This window comes from Perognathus longimembris, chromosome 11 (assembly GCF_023159225.1).
Source record: "Perognathus longimembris pacificus isolate PPM17 chromosome 11, ASM2315922v1, whole genome shotgun sequence".
Classification (NCBI taxonomy): domain Eukaryota; kingdom Metazoa; phylum Chordata; class Mammalia; order Rodentia; family Heteromyidae; genus Perognathus; species Perognathus longimembris.
This window is the reverse complement of record NC_063171.1, coordinates 21,228,978-21,243,735: the sequence shown is the minus strand read 5'-3', so window position 1 is coordinate 21,243,735 and position 14,758 is coordinate 21,228,978. Positions and strand designations below refer to the sequence as shown.

General features: G+C 40.4%; 1 protein-coding gene across 1 annotated transcript; it reads left to right on the top strand.

Annotated features, from left to right (window-relative positions):
• Window positions 1-4,365: 4,365 nt before the first annotated feature.
• LOC125359354 (succinate dehydrogenase [ubiquinone] cytochrome b small subunit, mitochondrial-like) lies at window positions 4,366-5,178 on the top strand. The gene is given in 1 exon segment (XM_048357051.1): window positions 4,366-5,178. A coding segment is annotated over 1 exon segment (480 nt). The 3' UTR covers window positions 4,846-5,178.
• The last annotated feature ends 9,580 nt before the right edge of the window (window positions 5,179-14,758 follow it).

Genomic DNA, 14,758 nt, shown 5'->3' with positions numbered 1-14,758 from the left:
ATTCAACACATCAGCCTATGGGTGATGTTTCATATTCAAACCATAACAGATACTTGCCATGCAATAATGTGGGGCTCTTTAGAAAAGAAATTCAGAGCTTAGATTCTGAGCCAAGCCACTCTTACTGCATGCCCATTTATATCTGTGAGAAGTGATTCCTTAAGAAATGTTCATTTTGGGCTGGAAGCATGGTTCAAATGGCAGAGTACTTGCCTAGCAAGCACAAGGTCCTGAGTTCAAACCCCAGTACTGCAATAAACAAACAACAAACATAAACGGTACTCATTTTCTAGCAGGGTAACAGTTGAGGCCATGCAGGCATTATAAAGTATGGTTCCCCTGTGTCTTAAAAGAATTAGATACTCTTCCTATGGTGAGCTACTCCCTAATGTGGGATAACTGGTATTTTAACACATGGGCAGGAAGATATGTCCCGTGAACCGGAGCCATCATGTCTCTGCAAGATAACATGATTTGGCTAAAAGAGCTTTAGAAGTTGACTGCTGTATAAAAATATAAGTTGTTTATTATCCTCACTGTGGCTGCAAGTTTCTTTGTGATGAGGAGAATGATGCTCAGATTCATGCAGTGACCATAACATCACTTTGTGGGCATGGCTGTTGGCACTGCCCCTATCTGTAATCTTGAAGACAGGTTTTGATTACACATAACGATGTCCTTACACAAGAATTTTGGAAGCTCATTTCCTTGAAATATCATGTGAAACCCTTCAGCAAGACTGAAACCATCCACATCTGTTTGGTTCCTTAGTCACTAATTTTGGTAATTGGGTTGCAGAGAAAATCCTCTATATTGGAGCTTTTCTGCCATGGACGAAGAAGTAGGTTCTGGGTGAAGTGTCATCTTCCCTTCTTCTGAACAGTGTTTTTTCTTTTTTAATATTTATTTTATTGTCAAAGTGAAGTACAGAGGGGTTACAGTTTCATCCATAATACAGTGAGTACATTTCTTATCCAACTTGTTACCTCCTCCCTCATTTATCCCCTGCCTCTTCCCTCCCCATTACCCTCTACCCCCATGAGTTGTACAGCATAAGGTTTTGTAAGTATTCAATGCCTTTTGTTTTTAACTTCATGTTTTGTTCTTGAGTTTGGAAAATACAGCAGTGACATCAGCTACCAGTGGGCTAACTGCCTTCAGTTCTGTTTAGAGTAGAGCAAGAAATAAATACTTTATTAAATGCTACACTGTTTTGAGCAACTGATCCTGGAAAAGACCAATACCTGCCTGTGTTCCTCCATGTAGAGGGAGAAGGGATGATAGAGGTAACTTCACTGGTTCATGCCAACAGTCCAGCCATGCTCGACCTTCTGTGGGCCTCAGTTTCCTCATGGTAAAATGAGAGCATTAGATAAAGTAACCTCTAAGTTGCCCTTTCTGATGCACATGATCACTCATTACTTAACAATATCTGTCCTAGGTATTAGGGATTTACCCATGATTTACAAATCAGACTTGGGCTTCTGGCCCTGACATCCCAAAATCTTTGCTTTGTAGCTTATGTGTTCGTTCATTTATGAAGTGGTGACTCAGCCCTGATGTGTCAGGCACTGTTCTGGGCACCAGAGAGGCAGCAGGGACTCAAGTTCCTCCTCTTAAGAAGCTTGCATCCTTAGAGGAAAAGAGGAAGAACAAGAAGGGGTCCTTCTTGTATTATGATAGGCAAGGTGCAAGGTGCTATGGGGACATAGAAGGGGAGGCAAGCGAGGTCTGCTGAGAGGGGAAGGCTGAGCTGAGTGAGAGAAAGGGGGACAAAGTAGATGGGAGATGTTCTCACCCAGGAAGAGACTCTGAGATAAGGGCTAGTGCATCTGAGGAGCTTACAGCTCTGGGGCCCCTTCCTGTGGAAGTCTGCCTTTGCTTTCAATAAATTATATATATATAATTATACATATAATATGTTTACAAATATTACATATATTTAATACATTGAATAGCTGGAAAAGTTTTGAGGAGGCTGAAACTGGGCGAACGAGGCAGGAAAGGGGCAGGTGGAGATGGAGGCAAGGTTTTGCCTGGGTGCTAAACACATGGGCTCTAGGATCCCTCAGAGAGAGGTAACTCTGGTGGCGGACTTGGTCAAGAGGTGGTTCACAATTTCCCTTTGGTTTATACACAAGCCTCTATGCCTGCTGGGCTAGTGGAACTCCTTTTACTCTCATGGTAAGCTACTGTGCAACTCTAATTCCTTTTACCCATTCCTTTTCCTGAAGTGATGTTTATGGGGTTTGAGGGATCAGAAGTATTTGAGAGCATGAAGAAGGCCTTTTATAATTTTATAGTCTTTATAGTTGTTTCCTTTGCCTGCCTGCCTGCCTGCCTTCCTCCCTCCCTCCCTCCCTCCCTCCCTCCCTCCCTCCCTCCCTCCCTCCCTCCCTTCTTGTCTGTCCTGGGGTTTGAACTCAGCCTGGGCTCTGTTTCTGAGCTTTTTTGCTTAAGGCTAGCACTCTACTATTTGAGCCACAGGTCTACTTTGGCTTTTTGTTGGTTAATTGGAGATAACAGTCTCATGGACTTTCCTGCTCAGGCTGGCTTTGAACTGTGATCCTCAGATCTTAGCCTCCTGAATATAAGCATGAGCCATCCATTGCTGCTGCTGCTCCTTCTTCTCCCTTTCCTTCTTCTCCCTTCCTCAACTCCTTCTCCTTCCTCTTTCTTCCTTCCTATTCCCTTTTCCCTCTTTGCTCTTCTACCTCTCCCCCTTCTTAATTCTGAGGCTTGAACTCAGAGCCTGGGTTCTGTCTCTTAGCTCAAGGCTGGTGCTCTACCATTTGAGCCACAGCTCCACTTCTTTTTTTTTTTTTCTGGTTTTGGAAATAAAAGTCTTATGGAATCTTCTGTCCAGGATGGCTTTGAGCACAATCCACAGATCTCAGCCTCCTATATAGCTAGGATTACAGGTGTAAGCTACTGGTGCTCAGCCAACAATCTCCTTTTTTCAGCAAGTTTGATGTCTTTTATTCTCTAGTTTTTTTTTTAATTAGAAACATGCTTTAATTTGACATATTAATGGGACTCAGCATGGTGTTTCCATACTTGCATATACTTCACGCTGACTCAACCCGTCCCTCCTTTCTAAGCTATAGTAATTGTTATTCTACTTTAAGGTCAAATTTAAAAATCTCCCACATACGAAGGTGAATGTGCAACACTGTCTTTCTGTATCTGGCTTATTTTATGTGACATAGTAATTCTCTCATTGTATTAATTTTACTGTAAAAGCCAAGATGTCAACTGGGTGCCAGTGGCTAATGTCTGTAATCCTGGTCATCCAAGAGACTGAGATCTGAGGATTGCAGTTTGAAGCCAGTTGTGGAAGGAAAGTTTAGGAGACTTGTATCTGCAATTAATCAACAACTAAACAGAAGTAGAGCTGTGACTCAAGTGGTAGAGTACTACCCTTAAGCACAAAAGCTAAAGAGACAGAACCTAGGCCCTGAGTTCAAGTCGCAGGACCAGCAGAAAAATTTAAAGAAAAAAAGGAAAAAGAAGATTTTATTCTTTTGGCTGAAAACTACTTGATTGAGCATATAAATGTATTAAATTTTCTTTATTCATGCGTAAATTGATAGGCATCTAGACTGGTTATATATCTTAGCTTTTATGAACAGTGATGCAATAACACTGATATGTAGGCATTTCTTTGTTATTTCTATTTTTGAAAAGTGTTAATTCAGATCACTTGCCTATTTGTAAATTGTTGGTAAGTTTATGGAGTTCTGGACATTAACCTTCAGATGACTAGTTGTAAAATATTCTCTCCATTTTGTAGGTCTCATACTCTGGATTGTTTCTTTTGTGAAGCAGTGACATTTTCATTTGATGAAATCTAATTTGTCAGCTTTAGGTTTTGCTTACTGTGTTTTTAGGATTATATCCAGAAAAATCATTGCCTGTACCAAAGTCTCAAAGTGTTTGCCCTGTTTTCTTCTTGTACTTCCACAGTTTCACATCTCACAGTTTAAATTTTATTATATTTTAAAAATTATCTTTAAATAGTTGTACAAAGTCATTGCCATTTAACAAAACAGTTTATGAATACAGTGCATCTTGACCTTTTTTTTGTACATTTTCAGTTGATTTTTGTACAGGATGAGAGAAAGATTAGGTTTCAGTCTTCTACATATGAATATCCAGGTTTCTCAGTATTGTTTATTAAAGAGGCTGTCCTTTTGTCTTTGTTATGTTTTGGCACTTTTTTTTCAAGAATTGGTTGTACTTCCATGTTTTTTTCTCCCTAAGGGTTACTTTGGCTTGCAGTATGCCTTTAAATCAGGTATTATGATCCTCCAGCTTTGCTCTTCTTGCTTAAGATTTCTTTTTCTGGGATTCCTTAGAAGCAAGATGGCGGCTCTGATAAGGCTGAATGTCCTCTGCAGTGCCCGAGGAGGCTGAGCTCTCTTCCTCCGAACCCCCGTGGTGAGACCTGCTTGTGTCTCAGCATTTCTCCAGGATTCACATACCCCAGGCTGGTGTGGAACACAGAACATTCACCCGTCACCAAGCCGACATGCCGGATCCACAGCGGCATCTCTCCACTGGACTGGCGAGAGGGTTCTCGCTGTTGGCCTCTTGGGCCTGCTTCCAACTGCATATTTGAATCCTTGCACTGCGGTGGACTACTGTCTGGCTGCAGCCCTCACACTCCATAGTTACTGGGGGCTTGGACAATTTGTTACTGATTATGTTCACGGAGACACGTTGCCAAAGGTTGCTAGAGCAGCCCTGGTGCTTTTCTCCTCTGTAACCTTTGCTGGGCTTTGTTATTTCAACTATCACGATGTAGGCATCTGCAGGGCCCTGGCCATGTTGTGGAAGCTCTAACTTCACCCATTAAGAATTGACTGTATGCACCTTTGTCTCTTCTCTGTCATGCCATTCAGCTTACAATAAAAAAAAGAAATAACAGATGAGTACACTGTTGGATAAACCTCCTGATTATGTGGTTATTTTCAGAATTTAATGTGGAGGAAAATTTTGAGAGGAATTAGATCTAAGAAACTGACACTGAGTTCTGTGTTGTGGTGAGTAAATCCATTGTCTTCCCACCTCATAAAACCACTGGTGTCAACAGTATATGTGGTTGGTTTCTTTGTTTTTATTTTTAGTTTCTTTGCCTTTTAACTTATCAATTTATCAATCTCTTAAAAGAATTCAGCTTTACAATACTTGCAAAACTGTTTGGTGTGAGTGAACTGAACACCTGGGGGGGGGGGGGGAAGGGAAAGGGGGAGGAGGGTGAGGGGTATGAAGGACAAGGTAACAAGCAGTACAAGAAATGTATCCAATGCCTAATGTATGAAACTGTAACCTCTCTGTACATCAGTTTGATAATAAAAATGAAAGAAAAAAAATCTAAAAAAAAAAAAGAATTCAGCTTTATTGCTATCAATACATGATAATACTTATGTTTTTGTCCTGGAACTAATGGATAGAGGGAAAGCTTATTCGATTGTGAGTAAAGACTGAAGAAAATTGGTCGGTATTTCAGTTTTGGAAGTGTTCCTCAGTTCTGTTGATACTGGAATTGGTGGTCACAGTCCTATGGGAACTTTAAAATTCGAAGGTGCTTTATCTCACATTACAGATTTCTAGAAGGGAAACTGAGAGCTTCCCCAACAGATGTACTAAAATTTAGGAATGAGATTTCCCCTGTAGATGTACTAAAAAATATTTCAGATTCCAAACACATTTCATCTTCAAAAGTAAGCAGCAAAATAGTTTTCCACTGTGGAGATTGCTAATGGGAAAATGTATTCTATGAAAAGTTTTTAAAATAAAAATTGTATAATAAAAATATATTCTATTCTTTAAAAAATTTTTTCTTTTTCTGTTTGCAATCCTTTGTATTTCTATATGAATTTATTTTTTGCCTATCTTGGAGCTTGAACTCTGGGCCTGAGCACTGTCCCTGAGCCAATTTGTGCTCCAAGGATAGTGCTCTACTACTTGAGCCATAGTGCTACTTCCAGCTTTTTCTGAGTAGTTTATAGGAGATAAGAGTCTCACTGACTTTTCTGCTTAGGCTGGCTTCAAATTGTGATCCTCAGATCTCAGCCTTCTGAGTAGCTAGGACTACAGGTGTGAGCCACTGGTGCCCAGATTTCCATATGAAGTTTAAGACTTTTCTTTCATTACTTTTTGTGAAGAATGTCACTAGCATTCTGATGGGAATTGCATTGAATCTATGCTTTGGGTAGTAACTATTTAATTCTTTCAATTCATGAATATAAAGGTCTTTCCATCTTTTGGGGTCTTTAATTGCTTTTGTCAATGGTTTATAATTTTCATTATAAAGGAATTTCACTTCCTTGATTAAGTTTATTTTTAGGTATTTTATTCTTTATAGATATTGTGAATAGGATTGCTTTCACAATTTCTAACAGTCTTTTGATAGAGTCTTAAGTGTTATAGAATAGTGTCATCTGCAAACAGGAGTAAGGTAATGTCTATCTTTTATGTCTGTATGCCTTTTATTTCTTTCTCTTGTCTCTAGTTGAACTAGTACCATGTTGAGTAAGAGTAGACACCTTTGTCTTGTTTCTGACTTAAAGAAAATGTTTTCAGCTTTTCTCCTCATTTTCAGTAAGATATTGCCTGTGGTTTGTCACGTATAGCTCTTATTATAATTAGGAATATTCAGGGATTTTGCCATGTTGAATTTTGTTAAGTTATTTTTCTTGATTCCTGAAATGGTCATATGATTTTAATTATTCATTCTGTTGATATGATGTTTTATGTTTATTGATTCATATATATTGAACTATCCTTGCATTCCTGTAATGAAACCAACTTGATCAAGCTTTGATCTTTTGGATACAGGTTTAAATTTGATTTGCTGTATTTGTTGAGAGTTTTTTTGTTTATGTTCATCAGAGATATTGGATTTGTAGTTTCATCTTCATTGGTGTCCTTGGTTCATTTTGTTACTAATGCTTGACTTTTCAAGTGAGTTTGAAAGGATTCTCTTCTTTTCAATTTCTTGGAATAGTTTTCTTTCTTTTCTTTATTAGTCAGACTGGTCTTAAAATCCTGGGTTCAAGTGATCCTCCTACCAAGTAGCTGGGATATATATGTATACCACCATGTCTAATCTTTGGACTAGTTTGAGATGATTTGACATTGGTTCTTTTTTTAAAAATTTTTATTGTCAAACTGATGTACAGAGAAGTTACAGTTTCATACATTAGGCATTGGATACATTTCTTGTACTGTTTGTTACCTCCTCCCTCATTCCCCCCTCCTCACTTTCCCTTTCCCTTCCCCCCCCCCCCCCCAGAAATTAGTTCTTTTAAAGTTGGGTGTTATTGGTCTATCCAGGTTTTCAAAAAATATCCTCAGAATTCAATTTGGGTAGGTAATAAGTGTCCAGAACTTTTTCCATTTGTTTTTATAGTTGTCATATGGTTTTTCATAACCATCTCAAATCATCCTTTATATTTTTCTGGTATTAGTTTTAATGTCTCCATCCACTTTTCTTTTTAAGTATTGTGGTTTGAATTAAGGGCCTTGTACTTGCAAGGCATATATGTTTTACCAGCTGAGTTATTTCACTATCCTTTTCTTGTGTTATATTTTTTGAAATAAAGTCTTACTTTATGTTCATGCTAGCATGGACTGTGATTTTCCTATTTGTGCTTCTCCATTACTGGGATGACAGGTGTATACCACAGCACCTGGACATTGGTCAAGATGGAGTCTCATGAACTTTTTTCTTCTGGGCTGGCTTGGAACTAATTCCCAGATCTCTGACTTCTAGGTAGAATCCCTGGCCCGCAGGGATGCAAATACTAGTATTTTGTTTCTCTTACCATGCTGTGATCCCAGGTCTCTGAGTTTTACAAGGTCTTGTCTCTCTTTTGATGATTTCTTCCATACTACTTCCTATGGAAGAGTTGGTGAGTGCTGAGCACCTCTTCCCAGCCATCTAAGATCTCTTTCTGTACATTTTCTTTGGATGGCTCACTGAAGGCTTGGGTGGTTCTTAACTTTGAAGGGAAGGTCATGTGGAAGTTGGGTTGGGGATAGATTATCAACTTTCTCATGTTTAACACCCATAAGAACCCACAAACGTTTCCCCAAACTATAAAGGAAATGTCAATATCAAAATATAACCACTCTGCAAAGGGAAAAAGACAGCTTGCTTCTGAGTTGAATTATGTCTTCCAGCTGCTTGGAGTTTTACTTGTCTTCTTTTTAGATAATTCTTTAGCTTATCTCACTCTACTTTCAAGTAATCAATATTTATAAGACACTGGAGGCAGAGAACTACAGTCATAAAATATGATAATGCCATGTCAACTCTATTAATTCTTCAGTGAAGAAAATGGCTTTCTTCCTTCTTCTCATGCCACTAGCTAGACTGAATACCACTTCTCTTATGGCATAGTGCTTGTTTAGTAAATTAATAAACCTAATTGATTTACTTTCAGCAATATTGAGCAGTCTGGTGTTTTATAAACTATTCCAGATTCAAGAATTAAAATATTTGTCCCTTTGAAAGCTTTTTTTTGGCCAGTCTGGGGGCTTGAACTCTGGACCTGGATGCTGGCCTTGGGCTCCTTTTGCTCAAGGCTATTACTCTACCATTTGAGCCACAGTACCAATTTGGCTTTTTCTGTCATTAAGTGCAGACTTTCCTGTCTGGGCCAGCTTTGAACTGCTATCCTCAAATCTCAGCCTCCTGAGTAGCGGGGCCTACAGGCATCAGCTACTGGTGCTCAGCTGAAAACTTTTATAAATCTTATTAAAGTAATATGCTTGGTCATAAAGGATAAAGCATATATTTCGAGCTTACTTAATATTTTATTCACCAAATAAAGCTATCACTCAATAACTAATGACACAAAAAATATAACCACTCTGTACTTAGGCTATTTTAAAAAAGAACTTTACTGAGAAATAAAACACATCATTTGTCATTTGGGGCACCAGTGGTACTCTTGTCTTCTGGGCTTCAGCTATAGTGGCCACCTTGTAGCTCCTTATTTAGTGTATCCTCTTTCCTCTGGACATTTACATATGCTGAGCCTTCCTCTTATAGCACTGCTCCTTCACCTGTATCCTTTTGTCTTTCTTAGCTTAGTTGAAAAGCATCTCTTCATTGAATTCCACTAGGTAGGTGGGTCTACTTTTACATTCTGTTAAGGCCTCTTTCTTCTTCCTTGATAACACCTACCTTAGCTCATGAGGTGATTTGATTAGTCCCTGTCTCCCCATAGACTGAGTTCTCTGAGAGCAGAGTAGCCCTATTTTCAGTCAGTGGAGGATCTTCAGCAGAATGCAATGCCTGGTGAATAATGAGAACGGTGTAACAATTTCTGGATGAATACATGATTGCAATACACTTCTTCCTTGCATTTGTGGGTATGTTGTTTGCATTGGGTCTCTGAAGCCTAATGTCATACTTTAATAGATTTCTTGTCAGTGCTTTAGCAACATTCACACATAAAATAAGACACCCGTAAGGACCTTACACTTTGATAGTAGCACTAGACAAAAGAGAAATGAATAGAATCCTAACAAGCAGAGATCTCAGTACCCAGGAAACAGATCAGGTATCTTGGCAAAGAGCTGAGATAGTACACATTGAATATCGGTGGACTCCCTACCCTGTTGTCTCTTAGAATTGCTGCTGGTCCCTGACTTAAATGAATTGGCTTACTATTTTTGACTTTAGGATGGTGTGGAAGCCATATGCATTCAGTAGAAATGTTACTTGAAAGTTTACATTTTCATCTCCTGGGCTACAGATAGATGTGATATGATATTGTTTTGTATGGCTGGGCAGTAGTAGCCAGCCACACATGGTTCCCAATCAGCCATCTGATCACAAGGGCAAGCAACAGGTGCCTCATGACATACTGTGTTGCTAAGCTTTGTTTTTTTTTTTCATTTTATGGATTCATGTATTGAATAAGTTTAATAAACAGATAAGCAATGATATAATAGGCAAATACAAACATTATGAGGATTTTAGATTTTTTCAGAGTAAATTCTTTTTCATTAAGAATAAAATACTGTTATTTTCCTGAAATATAGAGCTGGATTTCAACAAAACTTAATAAAGTAAGGCACAATGTTTAACAAAGCAAAATTTACATAGCTAATAAATGATTGTTGCTAAGCTTTGATGTTTAGCAGGGGAGGTGTCATAAATGCATTTTGACACATGACATTCTCAACTTATGATAGGTTGATTGGGATGTGTAACACCATCACAGTGGAGGAACCCTATACCTTGTTTTCTCCAATGGATGGTTGGTCAACCATAGATGGAAGCAATGGAAGCTGTTTTTGTGAAGGGATCTGGGCGAGTTTCCTTTTCATCTCTACATTCACTCAGCTTTGGTGGCTATGTGGACATCACTACAGGCTTTATTTATTTTTTGTGAATAAGAAAGGAATGATTGTTAGGTTGAGCCTTTAAGATATTGATCTTTTATTTGTTACTGTAGCATTTCATAGACTGTCCTAATGACCTTCCTTATGATTCAGTTTTCTCAAAAGAAATATATATATATATATACAGATGTATATACATTTATATATATAAACATATATATTATATATATTCTTTTAAATTCACACCTGCTAACCAGATGACTTCAGACTTCCTAAACTTGCATTAAGCATTCCAGGCATCCCACCAGTGATTTTCAGATACCACATTTCCTGTCAACTTTTGGTTGATAGGTCTCTTGACACAGTTTCCTCCAGGAGCTATGTTGCATCTTAAGAAATATCTTTCATTCCTCCCCCACTTCCCCAATGGCACACTCTGACAGTTTATAGAAGTAGGGTTCTGCTTGGCAGACTCGTGGAGTGTCTTGTATTCCTTTCAGTCTGGCATCTCCCAGGTGAGCTTGGTGCTTTCCTAAACATGTCCCTCTGAGGCCTCAATCTTCTTCATGCATCTACAGGGCCAGAGTTAAAGGGCTCAGATCCTGGACAGATGAAAACCCCTCCCTGATAGGCATCCAGTCATCTAGGAGGTAAAGGTGGCATCTCTCTGTGGTGGCTGCCAAAGAAGGGCCTCTGCTTTCTGTTCTCCTGGGAGAGTTCAGGTACCTGTGGAAGGGGATGGGGCTTCTGGGGGATGTATTAGAGCAGGTGACAGATTTTTGTTACTGCTGGAGGCAGCTTTTAACATTTGCATCAAGGCCTGATTGACTTTGGGCAAGCAACTTCAATTTTATCACCCACTCAATACTTGGGGATCATAAGGACAGGTCCATGAATCAGAACATACTGGCCTTTTCCAGAAAAGCCTGCTTTCATTTATTTATTTCGTTTCTGTGGTGAGAGAACCCATTGATTAAGCTCATCTATTGTTGATTCATGCTTGTTTGGACTGCCAGGAGAGACTCCACAAGATGAGATGAATTTTCTTTTTCTTTTTTTGTTTTGTCAGTTATGAGACTTGAATGCAGGGCTTGGGCACCATCCCTGAGCTTTTCTGTTCAAGGCTAGTGCTCTACCACTTTGGGCCACAGCACCACTTCCGGTTTTCTGGAGGTTAATTGGAAATAAGAGTCTCACAGACTGTCCCAGCTGGCTTTGAACCGCAACCCTCAGATCTCAACTTCCTGAGTAGCTAGGATTACAGGCATAATTACCTTAAAAAAGTAGTAAAAAATTTCCCATCTGGAATTTCAGCCTCCTTGCTTTAGGTATTTATTAATAATCTTTGAGTTCCAGAGGTAAAAATGTCAACCATAGGTAGGACTAGCTCCACTAAGATGAGGGTTCTTTGTTGGTAAGGTGGTACTAGAGGAGGAGACAGGGAATCCAGGGCAGAGAAAGGGACTGGCTGGGGGATCAGGGAGGGCTCCAGGCCTGTTCTCCTTGTCTCCTGAAGTGACAGTGGTGGTGGTGGGTGGCCAGTTGCCTTGGGAATGGCCATAGGTAGGTCTCTGTACTCAAGTATGTGCTGTCGATAGACTCACCCAGAGGGGTCTTACTGTACATTAGGGTGTAGAGGATAGGTAAGGGTTGGGGTGGAGGTCTTCCTTGTATGGGAGCAGCAATGTATGAGGGGACTGAGGACAGTGTCATTTCTGGTGACCTGTACCATGGCCTGGGGAAGGTAGTCCAAGTGGCTGGAGATGATTCTTATTTGACTTCTTGGTTATGCCAGTGAGTCAGAGATTTGAAGCCAGATTTAATGGACTATAGAAAAAGGAGGCACATGAGTGATGGGCAGTGCCCTATTACTTAAGCCATAGCCCCAGTTCCCATGCCCCTCTTCAGCACTGCTAGTTCTTGGCTTTTATGATTTTTTTTAATAAGGTCTTGCTTTTTTTGCCTGGCAGTCATGAATTTTGCTCCTCTTATTTATGCTTCCTGCATAGCTAGAATGACAGGTGTGTGCCACTGTGCCCTGCTTTTTATTGGTTGAGATGGGATCTTGAGAACATTTTGCACAGGAAAGCCTTAATTCCCTCATTCTCAGTCTCCTGAGTAGCTAGAATTATAGATGTCAGCCGCTGTGTCTAGCTTTCAAAAGTCTGTCTTCTTTTTTCTTTTCTTTCTGGTAGGAGGATTTGAACTCAGGGCTTTGAACTTGCTGGGACTCTACTACTTAGGCAAGGCTTCAGGCCTATCAAGGACCAACCTTTCATAAAGAGGTGCCTGATCTTCCAGACTTTATCACAGCAATAGTATCTATTCATTGGACAGATGGTTTCAATGTCTGAAATAATTTTAAGTATCGGTTGCTTTTAGCTGTTTGTTATCTGCCTTTTCCATGGATGTGAGTTGGATGAAGCAGGGAGTCTGTTTTATTCTCTGTTGCCTTCCTCCAGCCCCACCCTAACTGTCATATGGCAGGGGTCCAATTCATGTTTGTTAAGTGGAAGGCAGAAGTTACTTTATTTGTTGATCTGAAAATAGAGGGTTCTTAGGACCTATTCCTAGCAGTCTGTTCAGAAGAGGCTCTGTGAGGCCCAAGACAGGTGCCCATCCCTGTATCAAATCATCAGCTGAACTGGTTGACAAGACAGTGTTCTTTCTCTGCTTGGCCTTTGCTCAGTTTTGAAACAAGAGTTTTAGACCCCAGGCCTAATCTCCAGGAGTTCGCTTATCAAGTCTGGGCACTCACCTCTATAGACCAACAAAGAGACATAATGAAGAGCAAACAAAGGAGATTTATTTCATGGCATGGGAGCCACAGGAAGACAGCACTAAGTCCACCTCTTTGGTGTAAAAGAAAAAAAAAAGAAAAGTGTAGACACTTTTCTTACAAGTGAGGCTGGAGTGAGAAGGTATGCATATTTCTAACAGTCCCAAGTCATAGATGTGTTCAGAGGTGGTCATAGGTAGCTAGAGGAGGGGTAACCAGAGATGATGTCAGAGATAGACAGCCCATTGTCTCAGGATTGGTAAGTAGGGTCTTGTTGCACTAAAAGTTTTGATTCCTGGAGGATGGTCTGGTCTCCTGTCATCTGCATCCTTGGCTTCCATGATGGCTGTAAAGTGACTACAAGAGAGGGCTCAGGGCAAAAGACATACAAAATGGAGGAGTGTAAGATACCTAGCCTTTATCCTGCTTCTAGATAATTTGTGGTCCCAAATAAGAGTTCATGTTTCTCAACAAATGTAGTTTAAATAGTTCTTGCATCTAGTTATTCATGGAGTCACAAAGCATTTCTTCCTCTTCCCTTCATCCTGGCCTCTGTGTGTCAGGCATGAGGGTGCCAGTGGGGAGCTGAAGTGCTTCAAGTACAGCCTGTGTCCTGGGAAGATAGAGTTTGGGGGGCCTCTGCTGCTCTTCATGGCCTACCTTTTCTTCCAAGTGAGGCCCAAGTGGAGTTTAGTGGTTTATCTTCTCAGGGAGATGAGTCCAGATGAGATTGAAAAAAAAAAAGCCATTGTCTGAGGTAACAGGGCACAGCGCATTTGGGGGCCTGCATTCTCACCTGGAAGTCAGTGGATAAAAGAATGATCTAGTAACTAGAGAAAGGAAATGAGCTTCTGAGGCCTTTTCCAGCTGCTCAGCCATAATGCCATCCAAGAATTGACCTTTAATGTGGGCGAGTTGGGCCTACCTGCTGGGACAGACCAGAAGAATCAAGCCAGGAGACACTGATGACAAATTGCAGCAGGAAGAAGGTGGAACAGCCAGCAGCCCCATTTTGGCAGGCAGGTCAGCCAGAGAATTGCATATCCAAGATGATGATCCAGTGTTTAAAACAGACTAGAGAGTTCAATACCCACACTTAGACCTGAAAGCCAACTGGACAGTGCCTGGAAAGACCAAGAGGATGGTGCCCAATCTCCTGCAGAATTAGCAGTGCTGAAGAGGGGGATGGGAAGTGGGAAGTGTCTCCTTCCCCCATGAGCAAAAATGCTTAGGGCTACAGGTATTGCCATATTCAAGGGACATTTAGTGGTACTGAGCAAAACCTATTTCATGCAAATGGCTTAATTCCAGCCCTAAGAAAAAGATATATTTCTTCATTTTGTAGGTAAGGAGCTCTGGCTACTAGGTTAGGTCCTGAGGCAGAACCAGGACTTGCAGTCAGGCTTCTAATACTGAGGTCAAGTCTCAGTCCTTCCCAATAAACCATGGTCACCTTTGTAGCTCTCTGAAGACTAGATGGACTCTTTACCTCTTCACCTCTCTAGTCTCCTGTTTTCCTTTTTATGTTCTCTGTTGTCGATTCCTAAGTTCCACCCAACTTATGGATATGAGAGCTGCCAAAAGGCCCAGGCTTTCCAGCAGGTTCTGTTCCTT